This window comes from Augochlora pura, chromosome 5 (genome assembly GCF_028453695.1).
Source record: "Augochlora pura isolate Apur16 chromosome 5, APUR_v2.2.1, whole genome shotgun sequence".
Taxonomy (NCBI): domain Eukaryota; kingdom Metazoa; phylum Arthropoda; class Insecta; order Hymenoptera; family Halictidae; genus Augochlora; species Augochlora pura.
In genome coordinates, this window is record NC_135776.1 from 5,640,956 (window position 1) to 5,667,494 (window position 26,539).

The window sequence follows — 26,539 nt, forward strand, 5'->3', positions numbered from 1 at the left end:
AACGAGAGCATGAAGACGAATTTGGAGATGTTGTGACCTAAATAATTACATATTATTGTAGTTTCTTATATTTTGTATTACAGAGAAACACAAACGGAACTTGTTAACTTCATTATATACATACGTACTTAACAATAGACGTTATTATTATACATATAGACTTTTTTGAGGGATGTTTTTTTTCAAGATTATTACGATAAGTTTTCAAGTATACTTTAACGAGATCTGCAGATCGCGAAGTGGTCATTGCATCAGTTTAATCTTGACTGCAGTGTAAATTAAGGGATCGCATGCATGAAACGTAGCGTAACTCGACGATTTGAAAACACAAACAAAAAACGATTTGTCATTTGTTATCTACAAATTGTGTAAGCTTTATTGAAAATGAATTCCGCAAGGCGATTTTTTTAAATAATAAAAGAAATGAAAACAATTGACTTTTTGAATAGTATGATTTGAAAGAAATCTGAAAGTCTATAAAAATTAATTTATTGGATAAATATTTTTGAAACTGAAAGAGTTTGATAGAAAAATAAAAATTTAATGAGATATTATATTTGAATAATCATTCTTGTTCTGTTTAGTCATTGTTGTTTTATTAATCAACATTCTTTTTATCGTCGCTTTTATACAAGTACAAAAGTTAATCGATTTTTTTATGTTTCTATCTAAGAAGTTAATTGTGTACTCGAGAAAAGTGGAAAACTTATGCACGCCAGGAGTCTCCATGAACAATAAGTGCACATTTGTAGTGTGTAACAATCATAATAATCCTATATTTCACATACTTAAAAATATTTTGATTTATTTTTTTGTTTATATTAATAATTTATTATAGAACTACAATTCCCTTTACAATGCCGAAAGGCAACTTTTTCATGGTAGATTAAAAATTAAGAATTCAGTAAAATTATTAATTACTGGTAATTGACGTAAAATAGAATCGAGTTAATATGCATTTGTTGACAACAAAAAGCCATGTAAAGTGATTAAAAATAAAACACAATAGAAATAAAATATATTACTTCAAGTATATCTTGTTTGATCATTGATTTTTGGTGAATAATTTCAGCAAACAATTTATGAAAACTTGTTATTATCTATTTCGATATTACCCATAACACCTACTGTCTTTTTTTTGTAAATTAAAAATTACAATACAAAAGAAGAAGCAATTGTAACAATTAATATTGAAATATATAAATATTAAATCTATGATATATTCATTAATTAATGTGCGTGGGACATACAGATAGATCGAGTGTTAATACTTTACTTTGTAAGCATTCGCCAACCTGAAAAATTAAGACAGATTTGATAATATTAATAATGATTGTATGTTAAAAATTGTAAAACATACATAAACATGTACTTACATCAGGGCAAATGCCAATCAACGCGTCAGCATGTGAATAAAATTCTTCCTTCAAAGATATAACAATTGTTTGTAAGGAGCTTGTCTTATCACGTATGTAACTAGCAACTTTTCCTATATTAGTATTATCCAGTGCGGCATCAATCTCGTCCAATACAAAAAATGGTGCTGGTTGAAAACTGTAAGCAAGGTATAGCGTATCATTAGTTATAATTCGAAACTTTGATATGACTTATGCTTTAAAAATAATTAACCCCTTGTCCTACCCACTTTATTGTTTTTGACCAAATTTCTTACAACGAGTTTTATTGGTTGCTATAGGACAAAGTGTTAATAATTGTACGTATAAAATCACCTATGAATTGCAAACAACAAAGCCAAAGCAGCTACTGTTTTCTCTCCTCCAGATAAATTAGACATTGGCTGGAATCGTTTTCCTGGTGCAACACAATTATAGTTAATGCCATCCAAGTATGGTTCTTCTGGATTTTCTGGTCCAAGAAACGCTTGGGCAGATTGATTTTTTGCTAAACTCTAGAATACCAAAAATTTCGAAGTATTATTTATATATAAAAAGAAAGAGATAATATGAATCGTTGACTGGAATTAACCTTATAAATCGGATCGATTTCGTTAGCTACATGCTCAAAGCATGCCATAAATCTGTCATGCCTCTCTTTCTTTATTCTCTCAAATTGTGTTTTCGCTTTCTTCGCCTTTTTTCGAGACTGCTCAAATTCTTCGTTCGTTTCTTGCAACTTCTCCTTAGCTAGATATAATTTTTGTATCGCCTGAAAACACCATAAATATTTTGTTTACCCTAAGTTCCTTATTTTTATTTCTAATGAATTATGAGGCTACTTGTTACCTTCATATTGGGTGCCTGAAGTCGCTGAATGGTACCCTGCAGATCATTAATTGCTTTCGTTAATTTGTCGCTGGTTTTCTTGATGTCATCTTCATCCACGTCCTTTAAGTTTTCAGGGAGGAGACCATAATCTACAGTAATTCTCTTTTCCCGTTCCCCAATAGTACTTTCTGTAGTGTTAGATACACTGGTTTCGTTGGCAATGTCTTCCATATTTCCATGGAGCATTGGGATTGCAATGTCCTCCATCTAAATATTATTACTATCATTAACACGTTCTTAAAATTTACACAGCTAATAATAAATAATTTACATTATTATTCGTTTTATTCTTTAACATACCTTGCATTGCATTAATACAGCGTGACGTTCAGCTTTCTTTTGCTCAATTTTCGCTTCAATACCGTTCAACTGTTTCTGAGCGGCTTGTATGTCTTTCGCAATTGCGCCTACCTCACGTCTCGCTTTACCAATTTCATCGTCCTTCTGATCAACCTCCATTTTCTTTACGTTACGTTCTGATTTTAATTGTTCCATTCGAGTCTCGTCGTGATCTATCTCAATTTTTTGATTGGTTTCAACCTGTCTTGCACTTTCAAGTTTGTCCTCTGCATCTTGAACCGCGCGTTCCCAACGTAAAACATTGCCTAATAAAAATGAAGCATGTTTAAATTATATAACCTTATTAGAACAATCAAAAAGTTCTTTAGGCTTAGCAAACTATATGATATATGTTTATGAGTTTTGTAAAGAAATTACTTACTTTCCGTATCGCGTTGCTTTTCAAAATCTAATTGATTATATATGCGGTTACATTGATTCTCAAATTCCATTCTCTTTTTTGCCCTTTCTTGTTGTGATCTACAATTCAATGATAATGATTACAGTTCCTATTATCTAGAAAATTGTGCAATACTTTTTATTAAATTATTAGAAATAATACACACCGTAACTCTCTTTCTTCGTACTGACGAATATTAGACACACCGATTTGTTCACAAAAACTGGCAAATACATCATCTTCAACGTTATTCATCTTTTCCTTAATATTTTGTATTTCTTGATCTCTTTCGGCCATCGTTTTTTCAATAGCAGCTATCGTTGGCTACATGTACAAATTAAAAAATTAAAATTGTTGAATCTGTAAATGAATGAATACACAATAAATGGATTCAAACTTACACCAAATAGATTCAATTCATTTTGAAGACTCTCTAATTCCCCTTCAAGTGCTGAAATTTGTTTTTGCTGTAATAAATATAATATTTAAATACTTGTTGAAAAAATAAGGTAAAATCATAGAACATTAACATTATTTTACTTACGGTTTCAACTAAGTCATTTTTGCTGTACTTCAATCGCGTTTCTAATCCACGTATTTGCGATTCTACAGTATTCAATTCAGACTCTTTCCGAGATTTTTTCAAAGACTCGCGTAATTCTTCTGTTAATTTTTCCTGTAAAATGTTTGAAACATATTATACCCTACTTCCAAATGAAACATAAATTATATCTACATAAAATGAAAGTGTCATGCCTTCTGTGCTTTCAGTTGGGACATTTGTTTCTCATCCCACCGTTTCGCTTTCTTTGCAAGATCCAAACTACCGCCAGATATAATTCCAGCTTTTTGATAAAACGTTCCGTCTAATGCTACGCACTGTAAATACATATATACATATATACCTCTAATTATACTTGTTTTTAGAATAAATAAATAAGTAATGTTCATACATCATATCTCGCTTTTTTATCCATTTCATAAGCTACTTTGTTTGCATCTTCAGGCGTTTCACACACAAGAGCATTATTTGTAGCAAATAACACTGCCCTGTCAATATCCTTTGGAGAAAAATGCAGGACATCGTACAACAATTTTACATTTTTAGGTTCTTGAATATTTCTGAAAGCAGAAACATTATTGAATACATATTATGATTTCATTGTTTCTAAAGCAGAGCTTGCATATAAACGAACTGAATTATTTCGGATACATACCTAAGTCTTTCCTTCAATGGTTTTGCTTGAATGTAATCGAGAGGAAGAAATGTTTCCGGTTCAAGATACTGTTCTTTAAGGTACTGAATGCACTGTCTAGCTGTTTTTTCAGTATCAACAACAATTGCCTCCATATATTTGCCAAGAACTTTAGTAATTGCAACATTGTATCTTTTATGAATAGGTTCGCACATGTTATACATACGATCATACTAAGGAGCAATAATAATTATAATTAAAATAAAGTAACTATAAATTGATACTGGACAGTGTCATAGGAATTTAATATAGGGTATTTCTTACCACTCCAGGAAAGAGACGTTTAAAATTTTCAACAATTTCTGTTTTCTTTTTAGTCCTCGAGACTTCATGCTTATCAACCTTTGCGTCGCCCAGCTGTTCAGATATGCTCTCTAACTCACGTTGAAGGTTCTGTATTTTATCTTTGGAAATACCAACATCTGACTGTAAATCAGCTCTTAACTTTTTCTGATCCTCCAGAGCCGCTTCTGAGGTTCTAATATGTTCTTCTAATTTTTCTACTCTCTTGAGAGCTTCATCTCGCATATGACCTTTCTGTTTGTGTTTATTTTCTATTTCAGTTTTCTTCCGTCCTTCATTATCAAGTCTATCCTGATCTGATTTTTGTTCGCGATTGATAGAATCAAGGAGTTGTAAATATCTTGCTGATTGTTTACCTGCTTCTTCTTTTAAGCGATTATACTCCTTAACCTTGAATTAATTTTGTATTTATTATAAGCGTAGTGTTCATTTTTTTTTTCAATATTTTGTCAATTAAACTTGATTTAAATTTATACCTGTTCATCTTCAAGTTGTACATCTCTGCCCTGTAATTGCGATTGCCCAGCGATGCTTGCTTCATAAGCTGCTTTAGCTTCTTCAACTTGACGCAACTCCTCCTGGAGTTCATGTATATCTTTCTTATGAGCTTCATCTGCGATGCGAGCTTGAGCCAATGATTTCCGTGCTGACTCTACTTTCTTCTGCATGTGAGCAACGCGTTCTTTTGCTTTTATAAACGTGGGTCTTTTCTTCGTTATATCCACTTCTACTTCTCTAATATCCTGTTCGATTTTAGCAAGATCCCTTCCCAACTTCCCCGAATCCCTCTTTTTTTCTTTCAATAGTTCCTCAGCCTTCTCTCTTTTCTTTTCTATTTTTTCTATCTCATGTTGTTTTTTCTTCTGTGATAATTCTAAACTCTCTGTATTTTTTTCATTATGAAATAAACGAAACAATTGTAACTCAACTTGCTTTTCTATCTAAAATGGAAAAGGCAACGACGTTAAAAAAATATTGCGTTTATAATTTCTCGCAAAACCGTAAATAATAAAAACATTGATTATTTACATATTCTTCCTTCAAACGTTGATATTTTTCGGCTTCTTCTTTCTCCAGTTTTGCCTCTTTTCTTTCAGCAGCAATCCCTTTCTTCTTCTGATATGAGAACTGTGTTTCCTCTTCTGCTTTTAACATTTCTGACCTCAACCTATAACATACGTCAAAACATAATATGAAAAATATACATATTGTATTACTTTTTATTCTCTAACTTTGCCCTAATTGTTTTACTGTGTTAATGTATCTGTAAATAACATGAAATTTTGTATACCTTTCGTATTCTGCTTTTAGTGCCCCAGAATTACTAATCTCCTCAAAAAGTGCAGTACGTTCTTTTGGATTTTTCATGGCTATTGATTCAACAGCTCCTTGGAATACAAGAAAATTCTTTGCTTTCACATTAATGCCAAGATGTTCCAACTCGTTCAAATATACTTGACTAGTAACGACCTATATAATGAATCCACAAATTATATAAACAGTTCTTTCTCAAAAACATCATAACAATACAATCATATAAAAATGTATACCAACATTATTATTTATTCTATGCTCGGATGAAGATCCTTGTACAGAACGAATAAAACTTTTCTCGCTGCCATCTTCAAGTTCAAACACAGCAGTTACAGATGCACTATAATTTAAGAAGATATAATTCAACAATTAATTTAACACATAGTTCTTGTTGTATTAGTATATGCAAGATGCATTATTTAATCATGCTATTTAAATTTAGTCAGATACTTCTTGGTCTACGACAATATGTTTCAAACACATCCTGTTTTACATCAAGCAAGATTTATAATTTAATGGATAATTTTTTGGTAGTTTGCTTGTTTATTGGGTTATATAAGTGACCCTGTATTATTGTATCATATATACATAATCACTGAATTGTTTAAGTCTTATACAAGTCTATATTTTGGTATACAAATTCAGATGTACCTGCGAGCCACTGGCATTCCTATTGATGCTCCATGAATAAGTTCACTAAAACGTTTTACACGTAAACTACTTGTTTTCTCTCCCATAACAAAACTGATTGCATCCATAAAATTGGATTTTCCTGCAATATAAGATTACGTACAAAGTGTCAATTGAAAACTAAGGAATTGGTCTTGCCACAATTAAAAACATAACCTACCAGATCCATTTGGTCCAATAACAGCAGTAAATGATTTCAAAGGACCGATAATAAGTTTTCCCTTGTACGACTTAAAGTTTTCTACTTCGATATGCTTTAAAAACGCCGGCATTTTTCAAGACAATAAAAAAAATTTCACACGTAACAGCAAAATGGCATAATTGCCGCCATAAAGTTTTCAACACAAACAAGCACGATATACATATCAACAATTGGTCTCTTGAATGTACACTCTGAAATTGGTCGCATAAACGTGTTGGATAGTTATGACATTTCTCAATTTTTATAAACGCGTACCATTCCTAGTATTTTGTGAATTATATTGCATTACGTACATCGAAATGTCGTCCATTTTATAAATATTAACAAAATTCCACCTGGTATAAACAATAACCAAGGACTTTCATTGGTCAACCTTATTCCGAGCAGGAGCGTACCTGTTTTTAATATAGTTGGGCGTGAAAAGATTTTATAATTTTTACTCATAACATACTTTGAAATATTCGGTGCGTTAAATTCTAATTGAGAAAATATTATATTTCACTAATACATTTTCTTAAGGAATAACACTATTATAAAATATTTAAAAAAAATTGTATAATTGTGTGCAATTTTTATAAATTACTAGTATCCTTTACGAATAAACATTTTATATTATTTTTATCTTATAATAAACAATATTTAATAACATACATTATAATTGCAAGTTGCGATTTATTTATTGTGTAAATATGTAACAGCAACAGAACATATTTGTAAAGTTAATGTGTAGACTGTAATAGTATTCTTGGCGAAGCTACAAAGCATTTGATATATGTACTTTCTATACTTTCATCTTATCTGCTAGAGAACAGGTAAGTCCTGTGTTATCTGGTTCCACATTTAATTCTTTAACCAGTCCATCGTCAAGAAGCATAGAATATCTTTTGCTTCGTTTTCCACCCAATACAGGCAGGTCTACAGACATCCCTAATGCATCTGCAAATTCACCTGCAGGGTCTGCCAACATTCTTACCTAATAGAATGAACACGTTATTATTTATAACAGGTTCAACATTTGTCATTTCACGAAAAAATTTCTTAGGACAAAGTTACATTATTTCAAAACCAACATGTAACGGTGGAAAGATGAATCTTTTTCAAGTATTTTTTAGAATAAATTTTAAAATAATCTTTGCTGTAAAGAATTTTATAGTAAAGTACCTTGCCATCTGCTCCATGTTCTTTACCCCAAGCAGCCATAACAAAAGGATCATTGACTGCTATGCAAAATATTTCTGAAACACCTTTACTTTTCAATTCTCCAGCTTTTTGTACATACCCTGGAAGATGGGTCTAGAATGATAAACAGATTAGAAAATATTTGTACAAGTTACTAAACATATGATTATAGAATTATTGTTTCTAAATAATAATATTTATTTCTTCCATTATGAATTGCAGATTCTATTGCATTTAAATATTATCAGAAAATACAAGTAAAAATGACAATTACCTTTGAACATCCTGGTGTAAAAGCCCCAGGTACTGCGAAAACTACAATCTTTTTTCCAGAAGCAATTTTTGCAAGATTCACTCTGTTAGCTGGTGAATCTTCAAACAGGTCAATGGAAGGAATCTTGTCACCGACCTTAACATATAAGAGCGTTTATTAACGCTATTTATCTTAATATGTCTAAATTTCTATCAATAAAGAATAAATTAAACTTTCAAAAAAATTGTACACAGAACTCACAGCGATAACCATGTTTTGAGCAGTCGTACGAAATCCCTTTACAAGAGAACTAAGCGACGAACGTTCGCTGATGAGGATTGCTCTGTTTATGAACTGGTTCATTTGTTTATGAAGGACAACAACGTAAACCAATATCAATATCAAATAATCAACTATACTCAACAAAATGAATTTCAATGAATCCGGTTCGGTTAAAGTTCTATGATCAACCGGCGTAAAGAACAGACCATATTGCGCAACCGTTCCGGCTCATTACATAAATATGATGTATTATTTTGTAAGATTATTTATTCTCTTAACACTATTTTTATTAGCGTAGTGAAAATCTGGAAGGAAATAATTAATACGATAATTATACCGCTGTCAAGGAAAATTGTATAGTCATAAAGTGATTCGTCATGTCAGCTTAGATTTCTGTTTCTATACAATACAAATTTATAATACAGACTTGAATATGATACATATAACCATAGGCAAGATGTGAGAATAGATATAATAATAAAAGCGTTTTTCTAATTCCATATTTCGTGATGTTTCAAGCCCCTTATAAATTTTCTGTCATGACCCACATTATCGACAATCGATAAAATGGCTAGTAAGAATAGAGTATTGCATACACTTTAGAGTCTTTATGAGAAACTTCATGTTTGTAAGTATACCTGTCTAGAAGACTATTGCGGTGAAAGTCAAGTGAGCATACATAAAACATCAAAACGTTGATTTTTTACATAATTTTTTTAAATATTGTAACTTGACATTAACAAATTGCCAATAATACCATGGCCAGAAGTCTGATGTTGTCATTTTTGGCAGAATTTTGGCATTCTCATAAGAAATATGTAAGATTAAGGTATTGCTTCATTGCTCTTTAGAGTTTCGATATATTGTGTTCTTTTACGTTGAAATATTTACAAATCGCTTTGTATAATTAATATGTCGAAGGTAATAAATCATTTTATTGTGAAAATTGGTTATTATCGGTATACTATTCGATTTTGTCTGATTTGCTTGATAGATACCATTCGCACTAGTAACGTCGTACTAGAATCGAGTTTGGGCAGTTATAAAGCAGTTTGAATTTTCGACCAATCACAGGCCACCATAATCGCGCCTCTTCGTAGTTCACATTAATACTGAAATACTGTTTCTAAATAAACAAATACATTTTTTAAATAAAAAAATATATATTTTTAAATAAATAAATAGAATTTTGTAGACAAACACAAATTTGTTGAATAAGTAATTAGAATTTTTTTGCACTACAAATATTTTCCATTTTTAGTTACCGTTTTATAGATGAACATGTCTGTTAGCAGTTTATTTGCATTTTTAAATTGTTTAGTTTAGTTTTTTATCTTAGTAAAATAATATTTAATTGTTAAATAGATAAATACAATGCATTTTAATATAATTCACAGAATCTTTATTTCGAATTGGAGATCACATTCACCATTACAAGGAACAATTCTTACTCACTATCAACGAGGTCCACTACCAACGGGCTCCACTACAAACGAACTTTACTAACGATTGCATAGAGTACTCACCGATAGGTGAGTCACTCAGTCCAATGGTTTACTATTTTGTATAAAAGTGGGCATAGCTACACACGAAGGAACGCATCCTCGTGTGAAGTAAACATTAGGAGTTTTTTCAATTTTATGTATTGTATAGTTTTAAGAGTAGGCTAGGCCACCTTGTCTCTGTTTTACAATTAACTTTTTGGATACAAGTCGGATAATACTCTGACTTTATACATTAAATACTACTTACAAATTTAACTTTTATTATGTATGTTATAGCATAACTGTCTATATGAGAACATTTCAAGTTCAAAATATGATATTGCTGCTTAAAAGAAGAAGAGAATGAAGAGCTCCAGATTCTGCAGAGATTGGAAGTCAATGAGGTATTATTACTCTAACAATATTACCGGTATTATTTTACTAGTAATACCCTAGGGTATAAGAGTAGAAGATCGATGTAAAAAAAGTCTCTGATAAAACCGACTTCATCTGTCTTCCATTATTTTAATGGAATGTTAGCTTTAACAATTTACTGTTGATTTCATCTGGTTTCCTTTGAATCTGCAGCAGCGAACTTCCATATGGTGATATGTCGGGGAATGGATATTATTTTCGATCAATGAAATATTGTTAATTAAAAATCACACCGAAGCTAGAATTTTTTTACAGTTTTTTTTATGACTTATTACGATAAGTAAATTAGACTTATAAATTAGTGTAAGTATATTTGAAATCGGTGGAATATGTACCACAGGTAGATAATATAGGGTACTGATGATGCAGTCAATTGCAGCGTGTTACCAACAGATGGCTATAGTTGGCAATGCAACTACAAATTTTTCTCTTGACTGTACAATGCGTGGATAAGTTCACAGTAATAAGTTCATATATTTTTTCCAAATTAATCGACCGAATCAAATTCGTGTTTGTAGTTGAATTTTCTGTTAATTACTCTGGTTAGATCAATTGAAAATTCTTCCACATCTGCACTTGCGTAATTTTCGCCTTTCCGTTAAAACAACGCTGGGGCTAGAGTGTTTCCATTGACACCACGTCGGCTATAATTTAATCGTAATTTATTTAAATAATAATAAGAAAATACACAATTGTGATTTTATTGAAACGATAATCATGAATTTCTTTATACAATTTTACTGCATGGTTTGCTGGCTACGTCTATATGTATATTGTCTACTGTCGGTATTGAGTACAACAGCAAGCTGAAATATCGAGCAGAGTTCGACTTAATTAACACGCCTTCGATTGATATGGTTAGAATAACCCGTGCGCGTACTATCGCGGATCGGGTCTTCAGAATCGAAAGCTTCTTTTCTCACGCCGGATTTCGCGAACGTTAATCCAAATATCGGTGGAATCTCGATTTTCGGACGAAGCGTACACGACGTTCTCCATCGGCTTATAAATGCTGGATCGGTTACCGGTTCGCGATCGAGTAATACATACGTATATATTATAGTAATGCATATAAAAGCGTACAAAACACGTTTTTAGTTGGGTCGGAGAAGGATCGGAGATAGTCGCAACACGAAATACTCGAGACTCCGACGAGTCACACACAGGCTTATTTTCGTTTTTCTTCTTCTTCTTCTTCTTCTTCTTCTTCTTCTTCTTCTTCTTCTCCTGCCTCTCTTCCCTCGTTCACACTTTTCGTATACTTAAATAGCTTCTTCGAATGTCCGTCGTTTCGTGGTCTGTACAGAGGCGACGATCCTTTTGCGCTAGGCTTATCGATAAGTTCAGCGCGAGAGGGACTCACGAAGCCGCGATCTCGAGATTCATTCTTCGATTCTTAACACGTTCCACCCGCCATTCTAATTACCTCTCGAACGTTGACAAAACCATCTACCTTTCTATCTTTATCGAAATCGGGTTCTGCAGGTTCACAGCTTCAGAGATCTTCAATTTTTACTAAATGATGGGGCAATAATTTACCCCTTACGAGACGAAGTGCAGTTAATGCTCGTGTTCTATAAAATTAGTAAAATTTTCAGAGACTACTAAATGTGTATCAAATAATGAATGATTTTGTTCTCATGAGAAAAAAGATCCGATTAAGTAGATTTTTGAAACTTAATTTTCTGGTATTTTTTTTTAAGAAAAAAAATTGAGGATTAATTAATTTGGTAGATGTTTCAAGACAATGATCGATCAGCGGCGAGTTGAACGTGCTAATTAAGGGCCACTTTCGTTCGACAATCCATCGAGACGGTTCGGTCTCCCCGAAACGCGGCGAGTATCTCGTCTACAATTAACTAGTTTTCCGCGGATACAACGTAAACGTGTTACAATATCCTTCTTCTTATATACCAGGGATCCTGGGCTTACACCTACATGGCAATCGGTTTCTCTTCTCGCTGTAATCAACGTACGCGATCCTTACGATCGCTCGACACCGTACACAGAGAACATCCTCCCTAAGAATCGCAATATGTAAAATACACAGACAAAATTAAAGGATAATTAGAATGCTGAACTGACACGTCGAGGGACCTATTTAATAAAGGACGCTTCCCGTCGCGGTTCTCTCACTTTGGTATACGACCCTCGACGTTCCTTCGTGAAATCCGAAGGGCGGCTGCAGCAATGCTCGCTTTGTCTTCGTACGCTTTACGATTCTACGAAACTCGAGTTCCTCCTTCCGACATTCTCTCTGAGACGAAGGATCGAACTTGCGACGACTGTCGGCGAATTGAATTGTTGGAATAGAAATAGAAATATTCTCAATATTTTATTGTAATAAAATTCTACAAAACACCTTATGAAAAAAATGTATCGCGTCATAAACGAATGAAAATATTAGTTTGATTAGTACCAAGAACAATGGACAATTGAGCGAGCATTACTGCAGTTTAAGGTAAACAGGGACACGTGTGCTTCGATTACAATGCACCATGCTCTGGAAATCAGCCTAATTCAATTTAAAATGAGACTAATGGGTATAACTAATAGTAGAAATTAAATGTTTCAATTCCTTTAGTGATAATATATTTACTGGCGATTAAAGAATCGTGGTTAATTATGGGCAGAAGGTGCAGCTTTCCAGACTGCATAGTGCATCGTCATTTCGCGTGCCTCTCAGATCTACGGAGCCTCGGCGACACGCCGTGGGAGTTAAATATTTGCGATTCGCAGTCTGTCGCCGGTCTCTTATCGTACGATCGACGTCGACAACAATAGTATATATAATAAAAAAAAAAAAGAAGAAAACAAAGAAAGGACAACGGAGTACAGTAGTCGATGGCCGTCGACGCCCAAAGCAGCAGGATTATTTTTCCTATACGTAACTGCCCCGAGGGGTACACATACACATACATATAACGAGTCTCTCTGGTAAAAAAAAAAAGAAAAAAGTAGAAGGCACTCGGAAAGAAAATGGCACCGTCAATTAATCGTCGCGCGCTCTGCGCTCGTTCTCTCGCTTCTCTTTCTCTCTCTCTCTCTCGCTCGCTCTCTCTCTCTCTTTCTTTCTTTCTCTTTTCTCACTGGCACACTGCCTTAATTATTCTCCCCCGCACTGTTCTCTGTTTAACTTCTGTACCGGTGGCTCAGGTTGGTCCGGAAATTCACGATCGCGTCGAACTTGTCCTTCTTCCTCGGACACTTGCCCTGGCGTCTCATGTAGTCGCCGAACTCGCAGCTCGGCATCGCGCAGTCCTCGTTCTGGATGCACCTGTAATTCATAAATGTCAGATTGATCAGCCGCTAATTCATGTTGAGACCGGCGCGCTGGAAATGTCGCTTCTCGCGAAGCTTTAAACTCTTTTGCCAAATCAAATCAAGAGCGGAACTGGTTGCTTTTGAATGTCGAGAGCTCGAAGACAGCTGAGATGGACGAGAGACTGATAAAGTTAATCTAGAATGTACAGAAGCGATTGATAAATTGCTCTTGGAGAAAATATCGTCGAACGAAAGAATGTTTTACATACGATTTCTGTTCACGAAATCTATACTGGAACGCGGTTGTAACAAACATTTCCTTCCACATCAGCTTAGAATGGCTTGCAATTGGTTGCGGACAATTCTTCGCAGAAAAATCGATAGTCGAACGACGCGGTTGAATTGTTATTCAAAGAATGAACTTCATTAAAATTGAATGGAATTGTAGGCTCTCGAAGGTTCCTTTTAAATTCAGGCATCTCGCGCGCATAAAACAGTCTCAACTTACAATCGATCAGCTATGGAGAAGTAGCCCTTCCCTCGCCTGATCTTGTCGCAGTTCTGGTGACTCTCGTAGCAGTTGCAATGGCACTCGCCCTGCGACGTGATCCTGGGCGTGAATTCCGAGGGACAACGGCATCTAGACAATTTCGAATTACAAATTACTTAAGATACGGCAAGAACGTCGTCACGAGCCGAATTAACTCACGACCTGGACTGCAATCGACACGGTTCGGTTCGATTTCAGTAGAATTTACGGGTTTCTCGCGAATCGAACATCTCTTGGAATAATTTGGAAACGTTTCTTCCTCTTTCTATCTACTCAACTCTTCTCATCAAACAACGATGTATAGTGAACAAACAAACCGATCTTTTAACAATTAAGTTTAATCGTAGCTGGAGTTAGACAAAAAATAATCCGATTAATGATTAATGAAGATATTTTTTACGGAATTAACGTTAGCATTTATTTAATTTACTTGTATGTTGATTAACGCAAACGAACGATCAGTTCAAAATCGAACATCAATTTCTCGACGTTCGTTCACCGCCGATCGCAGTGTGCGGCGTGACAAAACAAAAGGGTGAATATGGTCGATAGCCGTCGAATTCATTTACAAAGCTAATGCAGCGACAAAGAGGGATATGGAGGGGCTCACGGCTTTCTGGCTTCTGCTCTTCTCATGTTCTGAGGTTGCGGGGATGGCTGATAGTGCCTGTAGACTCTCTGCTCGGGCGGTTTCTCGTTGGTCGTGTCGTACTCGGTCCTCTCTCTGCACTCGCATTCCGTGTGGTTGTAGAAGGACAGCTTTTCCACCACGCTGCCGCCGCCCACGCTTGTCGTCTGCAACAGAAACACCGTGGATATCGTTATTTACTCCGCCATCGTTCCCGACCATGCCGCATCTCGCTCGGATAAACGCGTGTAAACCCTCCGTCGCGGCAGAAACGGAATCGGCGCGATCGGCCGCGCATCGCTTCGCTTTTAATTGAGTTCAATTAACCTTAGCCTGTTCCGCAGCTTGCATGCTCGTAAGAGGGTTATCCGTATCGTCGGGCCACACGTACCAGCTCCTCCAATCGACACTAATTACCCTCGCCGGCTATTTTTACCGATTCCTAGACTCCCGGTTGCCCCCCCGTGAATTTCATCGCGGTGTTCCAACTCGAGTTCAGCGGCGCACGAACCTGGATTAAACTGCGGATTTCTCGAAGGATTCAGAATATTTTTTATCGCAGGCCCGGACCTTTTATCGAAGACCCTATCGAATATTGCATACACTGCAATTAACCCCGTCAGACATAAGATTGCGACAAATTGCATTATATTTTCTGTTATAAATTCTATAAAATTCTAGGTACATTTATTATCAGAATATAGCTGATCCTATAAGGGTCTAAAAAGTGTATTCGAAAATGTTTCACGAAACTGTGTCTATAATTGCAATAAATCAGAGGCAAAGTAGCTTTCACCCGTCCGGTGGTTCGACACTTAAGTAACAGATCTTTTGTCATGCATAGGACCGAAGTGCTCGTTAGTTCTGAAACAAGGCGTGCGCAGTTCTTTGTCGCCAACGTGTCTAAAATGGATGTTGCGGCGGGAAATCCGGAATGATTTTTGCACGCGTTGCTAACGAGTTTGTCGCGCGAACGGGACACATAGCGCATGCGAAAACGATTTGAAAGCGGCTACGTGGGTAACACGGCATTTAGTTAGCACTAATTGCTGGAAGCCAGATAGGGACGCGCTCGGAATCCGCTAATCCGTTGATAAACGGCGCATTTCAATTCCCGGCCGATCCGGGGATCGAGGGTAGCCGATACGGAGATAGAAAGCTCGTTAATCACGGAAGAAACGTTGCAGCCAGCGTGGCATACTGATTCAGGTTGAGTTTCGAAGCGTACACCTGGACGCGTATCGCGGCGGGTTGCGCCATCGCGAGCGCTGCAGCCTTAGATCGCTCTCGTTTTAATTGCTCGGCAGGATCGCGGATCGATAAAAGTCGACCGTAATTGATCGCGTTAAGTAGGCCGTGGCCTAGGATCTAGAGATCGTCGACAATGGGCCTGGCGGAACGAAATGCCGTGATCCTGGGTCCAAGGGCGTCGATCGGTGTCTCCCTCGTCGATGCCATGGGATTCCGCGGGTAGGCGCGGTGATCGAGACGCTCCTTCGTCGATCGCGATCAAAGGTCGCCATCCATCTACACCGAGTCCCCCGCTTAAAGTGCAAGTCGATCGCTATCGCTCTCGGGCATTGTTCCGGGCGATACCTCTTTGCAGAAAAAGCGGCCAGACACTTTATTCGTGGCGATTTTCTATTCCGCATACTATATGCGAAGATATAACTTTCAGCTAAAGGGTTGTCGCAGTTTTTCAATTTCATTTTATGATGTTTCTTAGTATTGTTATTTATCAGACACTGCTCGAGAAAACTGTGGCATAGAAAAATTTTGGATAAAAATTGGTCGATAATTTTATCGTAGGATGATAATGTTTTTTTGAAATTGAAGCTAGACACCTCTGCGAAATTGGGACTACTCGGTATTTAATCGTTCAGGAAGAAGATGCTCGAACGCGAGTAGAGTGTTCTCGGAACGCGTGATTCACTATGCGAAACGATTAAGTCGTGGCGAATGAAAGCCGAACAAAGAGGAGCGCGAGCGTCTTATCGAAAGACAACGGGCCTCGTTCGTGTCTTATGAAACTCTAATGGGATCGTAGCGGGCTCGAATCGATGGATCCTACGGGAACGAATCGATTATCTCCCGAAGGATACGACCGCCTCTAACCACGATGGAACAATAAAGAACCGGCCCAGGACAAATTGCCGCGAAGAGTAGCTCCGGTCTCCGCGGGTTTTTGCCCGCTGACAAAGCGCGCAAAGATCTCGCCGGATCTTTGTAATACGAACTGCGCTAGCGGGCCGTCTCCTTCTTGCCGCGGCGTGCTCTGTCAAGTCGGTGCACGCCAGGATTGAGATTCGCGATCGTCCCTGACGAATAGCCTGGTCGAGGGATCGTGGTCATAAATTTGCTGGCACAGTGGCGTACCATGCCCTAGCCCTCGAGAAATCCTCGGACCCTGACCGTGTCGAACCTCTTCTTCACCATCTTACCCATATGATCGCGGGTAACTGGGTCAAGATCGCTTTCCGTCAAGATCCATCAATTAGAGTTAGCCAGCACTCAAGAGTAACGCAAGCGTAACTTATACTTTCTCGAATCGTTCTCTATTAATCAGGATATAATGTTGCATTCGATACGGTAAGCGCACGCATGCATCTCTGTCGCTTTGTAATAAAGAAACTTGGCTGTCTAATGAACGTGTTCTTTCGCGAGATAATCATTTTAGACGGCTCGTATTTAACCCTTTGCACTCGAACAATTTGGTAAAGTTTACTAATAAAAATGTATCATGATGTGATTTTTTTTATCATAATTATAAGATGGCTATGTAAAATCTCTTCCTTCTTATTTCTTCTCTTGTAATAAAGGGTTTTTAACCCGTATATATAAATAAATAAAATAATAATAATTAACAGTCATGTTGGATGCCCTCAGACAGAAGAACCGAGTATAAGGATTAATGATAAAAACTACCCCTGGAAAAAAGGGAACCTCAGAAAATTATTGAAGACTCAGCTTGGAGGCAAAATTCTGAAAAATGTAGATAGCACAGCAACGTTGTCCTAAAGATTCATTTATGTCGACGAGAAGCGACAATGTGGTGGCAATGGGATGGTGTTGCGGCCTAGTTCTTGGGGGATGATGCGAGAAGTTTACGACGAAGGGACGCCGTTTCGACGCCATTGTTGCGCCGCTCGATCTCCCGGTTGAACCACCCATGGCGGTGGTTTCTTGCGACGTGCACATCCGTTCTGGACTTTTGCATATTTTTTGCACGCTCGACTCGCGAAAAATCGAGCGTGAATAATGCAGTTCCGGTGCGGCGGCGCGCGTTCCGCCTTCGCAAAACGCTCGATGCTGCGCTCGGGGTGGGCAACGGGTCCCGACGGTGCACGCCCATGCAGCTATCACTCGATACAGATAGGTGAAACATTATCTTGGACGTTAAGCTGACCGTCTTCTCCTAAATCAAACTTTCAATTATTTCCTCCAATTGAAAAATTTAAACGAGTATTTCAGTCATTGTCTAATACATCAGTCTTCTTATCTTCTAAATTAGAATTATTTCTAAAAAATTCTAAAAAATATTTTAAGTCGTTCAGTCCGGTCTTGATAAAGTTGTTGCATTTTAATATACCGTCTTCGGTTTCTATCGTCTTCTTCTCGACGATGTAACAATACTTCTTCTTTATTATAAGTTTTCTTGCGCTTCGCTTCCGACGTTTCGGTGATAGATTACATTCAAATGAAATGATATCGATCGATTTCCTGGTTCTCCGACAGTGGATACGGTTTCCATTGTGAATCGTTGCTCGCGATCGAGCATAAAGCTAATTGAATTTCGGAGAACTTTCTCTTCGGTGAATGATGGCCAAGAATAAGATTGCGAAAGAGGGCCGAGCAAGAATTGCAGACGAGAGCGGTCCCGGGCAGAGAGACGTATCCCGGAATTTCCTGTCTAGCTGGATCATTTTGCTCCGGCGGGGATCGAGCAGCTGACCGGCCGACTCTCATTAACATTCACCGTATCTCGCTCCGGGCAACCGCTCGTGAATGAAACGCAACGAGCGGCCACGAAATCGCGCGCACACGAGCCTCCGGATCAGTGAACCGTGAATCGACAGCACGCTCTTCCTTCAACCCGTTCCCACTCCCTTCGTGCTCTTTCCCCGTGTTCACGAAATTTTTGGAGACCGTTCCGAGACCTCGGTTCCTCGATCTCTCACGATCATTTGCAAACTTAACCTTTGAACTCGAACTTTCCCCGTAGCCAATGCTCGGAGGATCTTGGACTTTGGCTTTTTATTACGGAATTGGCGATTCGTAGGACGGCACTTGAATTCTATGGATGATATTACTATGAAAAATCTCTAAGGGTAGTTTTGGACATCTCGATTAGCTAGGCTATTTAACAGGTTAAATGCCGCGCCAATTTTACCGGGATTGTCCGTGGCGCCACGATGAAATTTCCATTTAGGGTTACGTATAATGTTGAAATATTATATACAATAGACAATTTACAACGTATAAACATGTTTCAAATGTTTTATACTGCATCCATTTCTTCACACCACTACATCAACGATGACAATAATAAGAAATTATAAGTGTTGTCTTTTGTCTAACTTTCTTATGTTTTTTTCAAACCGGGCACGTCGGTCACCGGTGGCCCCCAAGGCGTCATAGCAATGCTAGGTGCCGGTCACCGGTGACCCCCGTGGCATTCAACGTGTTAAAATAGTACGATAGAATGCAATATGGAAGAGTATTTTCGTGGATCTAGCACACATTTGGTATATATTCTGAATAATTTGCCATACAAATCTCGATCAAATTTAATGCGTATTCTGTTTAGTTCGACATAGAAATCTTTGTAAAATTTTGTACATATTGTGCATAATAATTTAACATACTCGGTGAAATTTGGTATATATTGTGTACAGTTTGATATACAAATCGAACAGAAATTTCGTCTCTATTGTGAATACTTGGGCAGGTACAATTTGGCCGAATGTTCGGTTTAATGCATCGCGTTGGCAAAAACGATATCGTTTCGAGATCGAGCGAATCGCGCGAGCGTACCGGTTCGACATGGTATCTCACGGGCGTGCAGGAAGCAAGAAGAGCAACGTACGGGAACGGTCGAGGTTAATCGCGGCCGATTGCAGTAATATTGATTCTGACGAGGTGCCGAGAGGTTCCGCGGGCCGTTTCTCGCGTAACTCGCCAACCGATCTCGCGGACGGGGCCTTGTTACACGGCACTTTCGTTGATCGGGCCGGTGCACGCCGCGGTATCTTATCGCGGGAAGAGAGTCTCTTACCGAGAAGTAATACTAGTTGCACCGAGCACCGGTAACAGGACGCTGCGTGGTAAGTCACACAAGACTGGATAAGATTACATCTTTTGAAGGTTTCGCGAAACGCAATTTACGGTCTACGGTTTTCGAATAAATTACGGGATCCCCCACGGCAGCCTACGCCGGGGTCCCGTTCGCCCCGCGACGTTCGCGGAGAGAGGAGGCGGACGGAATCGTTCGAAATTATATTACACGCTATTACGAAGAGTCCGGTTAATGAGCGTCCAGCGGCAGCCGCGTGAAATTTCAGGCGACAGCGAACCGGTCGGAAGGTGCTATCGGTCGTTTTGTGTGTCGCGTAAACACATGTACACCATTCTACACCGTGTTTTTCCCTTCTTTTTTCGCTCGGTCCGCGCCGCGACTTTCGTAATAGACACTCGTGCCAAGCGGATTAGCATAAGACCGCTCGACGTCGCGATTTATTTGCTGCTCGTGCCGCGTCGCGCCGAGCCGTGAGCCAATCCTCTATCCGCGAACCTCGGACAGGAAAACCCGGTACCCCGCGACGATTAATCTCCTCCCGATCATCCTTCCCGCGAATCCTCGCGACGCCGAATCGTATTCGCTAGATATTTCTATACGCGGTTCAACGAGAATCGGCGGGAAATAGAGACAGTTGCGCGCGACCAATGTGGCCCGAAAATAGTAATGGGATACGGTTGATTAACCTTTTAGATACGGCAGGATTTTGCGCAAATAAAGTTTTGTCGTAACTAAATTACGATTTTCTCTTAATATATATTTTTTCCGGATATCTATATATATAGTACTAATAACATATATTCTTTTCTTAATATATTGTATATACACACTTTCACTTTAATTGTTTGCTTTAATAAATAATAAAACAATTGAGTAAAGCACGAGCCATTCGCGAAAGCCATTATAGTGGCGCGTAGTATCTAAAAAGTTAACTATCATTTATATCATTGCGCAATAACGTAAGCAAACGATTTCGTCCAAGCATGTCTAGATCGTTTGCCCAGTGTTCCACCTTGTAGCAGACTACAGCAGCTTGAAGCTCGCACGAAAGACCACGGTCTTCCTGTGGCATATTAGACGGCAGCTAATATTTCGAAGCAACGATAGTTCGGAAACACGTTCGCGAACATATAGAGTTGACAGTGCGGACTGCCGGGCCGCAGGAACAATACAACAGTTGCAGCTTCCGCGTGGAGAAGTTTACGGGTAATATCTCACGGTGGAGCGACGTTTATCTCCCGCGAGATTTCCCCGTACAACAACAACCGGGGCCCGTTTCATGGGAAACTCGCGATGTCCGATGGAAAAAGTAATTACTCCCTCGGTGGAATGTAAAGTGCCGGCACGGCAGGATATTTCAATACGAGTCCGGGAATAAAGAGGAGAACAGATCTCGCGCATTCTCGTCGTCGGCAGTCGCGAACTCGGTAGCGCTGTCAATGAGGAATCTCGGCGGCGGCGAGCCGTCGATTAACCTTCTGCTCCCGAAATGGAAAGCGAAGGGATTCGCGGGATTCTGGAGCGCCTTTAACGCATCCACCGCCGCCGATTTTCGACCGCGATCAGTTCGAGCAGAGTCATTTCCCCCCCCCCCGAGCATTATTCATGCTTCAAACTGTCAGCGCTGTAGATAGCGAATCGCGCGGCATGCGGCGAGCACTTCCTTTTTCTCGCAGGAAATTCTCGACGATAAGCCGGCGCTAATCACCTCAGCCGGAGGAAATCATAAATCAACCAGCTAATTGTCCCACTTCCGATATCTCGCGAAATGTTGCAATTTTTACGAGTCCGCCGGCCGACGTTTCTTCGTCGATTCTTTTCGCAAGCGTCGCTTCGGCCGGGATATCCAGTTTCCGGGTCAAGCTTTGACGCAACCAACTTTGGCCTCGCGTCCAATTATCGCGCGGCAAAAACCAGATGAAAATAATAACTCCCGCCGCTTCGTTATCGTGTACCCCGGGAAAAACCGATCGATTGTTTCGTGTAATTTCTCCGCGTACATCTTGCACGACCACCGGCGCGGATTCGATGTTCCGTGTAGGTATTCGCGTGGCTCGTAATTTACCGTCGGATTGTTCCCAGCGGTTCTCATTCGCCGGCATTGTCCGGCGACGGACCACGCGAGAACCGTGTAATTATTTCGGCATTGATCGTGGCTCGTAAATTCTGCGATATCGGCCATCGGAAGACAATAATTATTGATCGAACGACCCGTGGACGTCCGTTATCTTCAGAAAATTCTACTTTCTTTTTCGACCGCAGTGTCGACTATATTCCGGTACTTCTATTGCTGAAGAATGTCTGATAATTACAATAACGTGTAGGCGAAATATATCTATAGCGTATTAACACTAAGATATCAAGCGTTATATTGTATTCTAAAGCATGTACTACCGAGTTTCTCAAGATTTTCTATAGGCGGACGAATTTTTCTCAAGAATAGCTACATAGAATGATCTTCGTTCGAGAAGATAGTGGCGAGCAATAAACGTCACGGATCGACAGCGGCATACCCGCGCGGAGATTCTATTCGCGGCGAAATTTGCCGCAGCCTCCGCGAGACGTCCGCAGCGAACGTTTTATGAATAAACCATAATGAACGCGTCCCCGCGAACGGACAAGCTCCGGGAATCGTCGGACAAGCGGAATCATCGAGAGAGAGAGAGAGAGAGAGAGAGAGAGAGAGAGAGACCCTCCGTCTGCCTTCGATTATTTCCAATGATTTACCGTGCGTCGATCGGCCGGCATCAATGGCGCATCTTTTTATGCAGATGCAACTTTCATCGGCCGCATAATTGCCGCAAACATGAACCGGTTACTAGACCTGCTACCCAACGTTCCGCGCCCGTTTCGACCAGTTTCTGGCACGAGGCGATGTCCCCGAAACATTTCTACGGCAATTCTTGTGGACGCTGGACTCGCGCGAGTACAGTTTGGACGCGCGCGCGCGCGTGCCGAGGCTTCGAAGAGAGAACGATCTTCGAGATTAGAGACACCGCGGGAATCTGCATACAATGAAAGAGGACAGAGAGGACTTCTCGTGCCTCTTCCGAGAGTCTCCGGGGCAGAAAGACGCGAAGGCAATAACGCGAGACGATAAATTTTCGAGCGTTTTAAAGGGAGCCCCGTCGTCGTTCGTCATCGCTCGCGTTCACCCCTGGGCCGTGGCTTGCTTCGAAACGGAAAGGGCATGGCAGCTTCATTTGGCCGTTATACATAATTCAGTTTCGTGGTCGAAAGCGGTTACCGAACCTGAAGCATTACCGAAACGAAATCGATTCCGGCTATTCGCAACAACGTCTGCGGAACCGGCATGCTTACGTCTCCCGATTTTCTTCCATTTACGAGTACGATAACCTGATCGAACGGAAAGAACGAAAGCATTTAAAACGTTTCGACCATATTCAACTCGTTTATTACGGGGAGAATTAAAATAATGTACGAATAAATTTGCAAAAGTATTCCTCATGAAGTTCCACATAGCTGAGTTCATCTGGTATAGCATATTGTTCTCCTTGTTCTGTAGTAATTGAGGTTATGGCCATAACCGTAGTTTTACTATCCCTCGGGGAAGCCACCGCTTTGATTTCAAATCTTAATTTCATCTTGTGACAGAAATTGTCGTTTTATAATGTGGGTTTTCGAAGGGTTTTGATGATCGAAATGAATTGACTAAATTTGTTTCTCTGTAATTAAGAGATTTATATTATAACCTATATTCCTACAACTACAATATATACAATATTTACAAGTTTACCTGTAATTAAGAGAAACGACAATTTAGGTCAACTGTTCGTCTCTCTTTCACAGCTCTGCTTTTATCAACTATTTTCCTTATAACGATTAATTAATTTTACGTAATCTTTTCTTATCTTAGCACGTGTTCTCTATTTTAATTCTTCTATCTATCTATCTCCCTCACCACGTGGTCAGCTAGCGGGTTTGTCACAGCCGCGCGGGCACCATGTATTGAGCGCGGTAATTTTAAAGAGGGTATATTCTCTTTACATGTATATAGTAATATAACATACTTATCGCAGAAATCGAAATTCATCGCACTAAAATTGCCATAGATTGCGGATTTTTGTGCTAGATAAGAACGTCTAGTAATTGTATAAAAATCCTATCAAGATATCCTTCTGAGAAGGAGTAATCGCTGGACGACGCCGTAGATGATTAAAAGAAGCGATGCAGCGGTGCCGGTGCAGCAATTTGGGGAGCCTCGGGATGGCCAGGCGATCGAATAACAATTGATAGGACCGTAAAGAAAATTTCTCCGCGGGAATAAGTGGCGGGACGACCCGGAGGAAGCGAAAACCCGAACGAAGCCGGCGAAGAAGTGGATCCAGGCTTGCAGAAGGGTTCTGCCCGTTCGAGGGGTCTTCGGTTTACGATCCTGGACAAAATTGAGGAGGAAGGGAACTGGTCTCGGACGCGTTTACACGACGACACCGAGCGGACAAGCAATCGGGGGACTAACCTCGGCTAACCTTCGCTCACGTGAACCTCCACGCGGACGTTCGTTAAGGCTTGATTATTCCTCGAGTTAAGTTACCACGGGTGACTGCATTATACGCGAGTTGTTCCACGGGACCCCTGTGTCACCTCTCTCTCTCTCTCTCCTCTCTCTTTGGTAAGCAATATTCATCCTGACACACCGACCACGCTGCGTTCTATCGGCTGCTACGATAATTCTCCAACATGGAAAACGTTCCTTGCACTAAAAGTTGTGGGACTAAGCCGCGATCCAGCCTCCGTGGCGATCCATCAGAGCTCTAGAACTGTCCGTAGGTAGCTCGATGGCTGAATGAGGTCGATGATGTGTACCAGCGGTTTGTGTAATCTGTGAGGCAACCTCCTGATTCCTCTTCACCTAGCTTCCCAAGGACTTTGCGTTTCGATGGACGATTCAGGTCCTCGGATACTTTTGTTAGGTTCGACGGGGGTTAAAATGAAAGAGTAAGATCAGGAAGGGATTATGAAAAACATAATCATAAATGTATCTCTAAATAATACGTATTGAAAAATTAGTGATCGGTCATTTTGAAGGGTTTCGTCAGCGTAGCGTTATTTAACGGAACCGAAAAAATAAGACACGGTATGTTCCTGGAAATTATAGGGCCGGTAACGGGCAAAGAGGGAAGACTATCGCGGAGTAACGACCCAGGCACGTGTGGAGGGAGCTTGACAATACCGTGGAGGTTGGCCACGCGAGAAACCGCGGACCGAAACCACAAAAGGTGGAACATTCGTGCCAACGACTCACGTAACATCGCGTGCACGGCAGCCCTAAGCTTCGCCGGTCAGGATTAACCGGCCAGCTTCTGCATACGACACGACTCTTCTTCTGGGACAAGCTCCGAGGAGGAGGAAGAAGCGGTTCGCCCGATTTAACGCCTCGGAGATGCTCACGACGCTTTCGTCCCGCTATTGCGCGCAACAAACTTGACGATCGGAACGGTATTTATTCGGCATCGGATCCAGCGAAGTCGCCTGGCATTATATCACTCCGCTAGGGGTTCCAAATTATAGTGGTTCGAATGTATTGGACAAGATCCATGCCCCGAAGAACCTGACATTTGGTTTTTTTTAATGAAATTGTTAACGGGGGAGATAACTACCTGGTTCTTCTGGCGGGATAGACACGTTGGCATTTCGCTTATCAGTCATTAAATCGCGTGGACCATTAAACAAAATTACCGGAATGGTTAACGCTACCACTTTCTATTTTACGGAAAAATTTTCCGGATAATAATGACAGTGATAATGTCGCGATGGATGGGTTCGATAGACGACGAAGGGATTTCCAATTCGACTGTACCCCCCCCGGTACCGGTTGATATTTCCAGTCACTCCACTAATTAGACACCTGTCCGTGGTATCTACCACGGCTCCTCAATTAGAATCTCGTTACCCAGCTAATTGACCGGCGTGTCGGGTGTCGGTTCCGGTCAGGAACTTTCTCAATCAGATCGCCGTGTTTTAGGGACCGGTCGAGGCGCATTTGGGGAACTTTGACATTTTTCTGCCGCGAAACTGTGCAAGCTTTCGGCATCGGGTCTTCGTGTGCACATCCATCGATGCTTCACCTACGTCCGTGAATTTCTAGGCGATGACAAATCGACGAACGTGCTCGTCACAGGCATCACAGCGTCCACTTTGTTCAGAGTTTAGTGATCCCATCGCCGTCTTCGCCCTGCAGCTCGACCCACCTGCTCGATTTCGTCCTTTTCTCCTCGCCTCCTCCTCCTCCGCTGTCTTTCGACACTGTCCAATTAAAAATCTCATTTATCTTTTTAGCCCCTCCGCGATATTAATTTGCCTCTCGACCTCATGAATTTCTATTACCTCCTTTTCTTTTGCTAGCCGCGCGGCGCGT

The 26,539-nt window shown here is 39.8% G+C and overlaps 3 protein-coding genes and 1 long non-coding RNA gene across 4 annotated transcripts in view; 1 reads left to right on the forward strand and 3 right to left on the reverse strand.

The window, feature by feature from the left end:
• Positions 1-85: 85 nt before the first annotated feature.
• Positions 86-7,310, reverse strand: Smc1 (structural maintenance of chromosomes 1). The gene is made up of 21 exons (XM_078181843.1): positions 7,083-7,310; positions 6,748-6,980; positions 6,549-6,669; positions 6,138-6,237; positions 5,875-6,053; positions 5,613-5,751; positions 5,060-5,524; positions 4,545-4,973; positions 4,242-4,453; positions 3,978-4,146; positions 3,781-3,903; positions 3,569-3,700; positions 3,426-3,491; positions 3,191-3,348; positions 3,007-3,104; positions 2,586-2,890; positions 2,244-2,492; positions 1,987-2,166; positions 1,731-1,909; positions 1,377-1,554; positions 86-1,295 (listed from the first exon to the last, which is right to left on the reverse strand). The coding sequence occupies exons 2-21, from the start codon at positions 6,857-6,859 to the stop codon at positions 1,227-1,229; spliced, it is 3,663 nt and encodes a 1,220-aa protein (XP_078037969.1). The 5' UTR covers positions 6,860-6,980; positions 7,083-7,310; the 3' UTR covers positions 86-1,226.
• A 131-nt stretch (positions 7,311-7,441) lies between these two features.
• On the reverse strand, positions 7,442-8,730 carry Prx5 (Peroxiredoxin 5). The gene is made up of 4 exons (XM_078181845.1): positions 8,483-8,730; positions 8,243-8,377; positions 7,951-8,082; positions 7,442-7,762 (listed from the first exon to the last, which is right to left on the reverse strand). Exons 1-4 carry the CDS (start codon positions 8,582-8,584, stop codon positions 7,571-7,573), a joined length of 561 nt encoding a protein of 186 aa, XP_078037971.1. The 5' UTR covers positions 8,585-8,730; the 3' UTR covers positions 7,442-7,570.
• Positions 8,731-9,157: 427 nt separating this feature from the next.
• Positions 9,158-10,465, forward strand: LOC144470554 (uncharacterized). The gene is made up of 3 exons (XR_013494143.1): positions 9,158-9,332; positions 9,901-10,035; positions 10,285-10,465. It is a non-coding gene; the product is annotated as an uncharacterized LOC144470554 (long non-coding RNA).
• Positions 10,466-11,107: 642 nt separating this feature from the next.
• LOC144470552 (uncharacterized) overlaps positions 11,108-26,539 on the reverse strand; it is a 111,722-nt gene continuing 96,290 nt past the window's right edge. The window contains exons 4-6 of the mRNA XM_078181844.1: positions 14,847-15,031; positions 14,195-14,326; positions 11,108-13,699 (exon numbers count right to left, since the gene is read on the reverse strand). Coding sequence (XP_078037970.1) covers positions 13,555-13,699; positions 14,195-14,326; positions 14,847-15,031 — 462 coding nt within the window. The 3' untranslated portion in view covers positions 11,108-13,554. The remainder of the gene's footprint in view (positions 13,700-14,194; positions 14,327-14,846; positions 15,032-26,539) is intronic.

Bases quoted from the DNA above. Each gene is read 5' to 3' on its own strand.
- Smc1 (XM_078181843.1), bottom strand. From the start codon at position 6,859: ATGCCGGCGTTTTTAAAGCATATCGAAGTAGAAAACTTTAAGTCGTAC. The intron at 5,752-5,874 runs GTATACAAAATT...CGTATGTTATAG, and splicing joins CTAAAAGCAGAATACGAAAG to GTTGAGGTCAGAAATGTTAA. The intron at 2,493-2,585 runs GTATGTTAAAGA...AATAATATTTAG, and splicing joins CTGTATTAATGCAATGCAAG to ATGGAGGACATTGCAATCCC.
- Prx5 (XM_078181845.1), bottom strand. From the start codon at position 8,584: ATGAACCAGTTCATAAACAGAGCAATCCTCATCAGCGAACGTTCGTCG. The intron at 8,378-8,482 runs GTGAGTTCTGTG...TTATATGTTAAG, and splicing joins CTCAAAACATGGTTATCGCT to GTCGGTGACAAGATTCCTTC. The intron at 7,763-7,950 runs GTACTTTACTAT...TCATTCTATTAG, and splicing joins AACATGGAGCAGATGGCAAG to GTAAGAATGTTGGCAGACCC.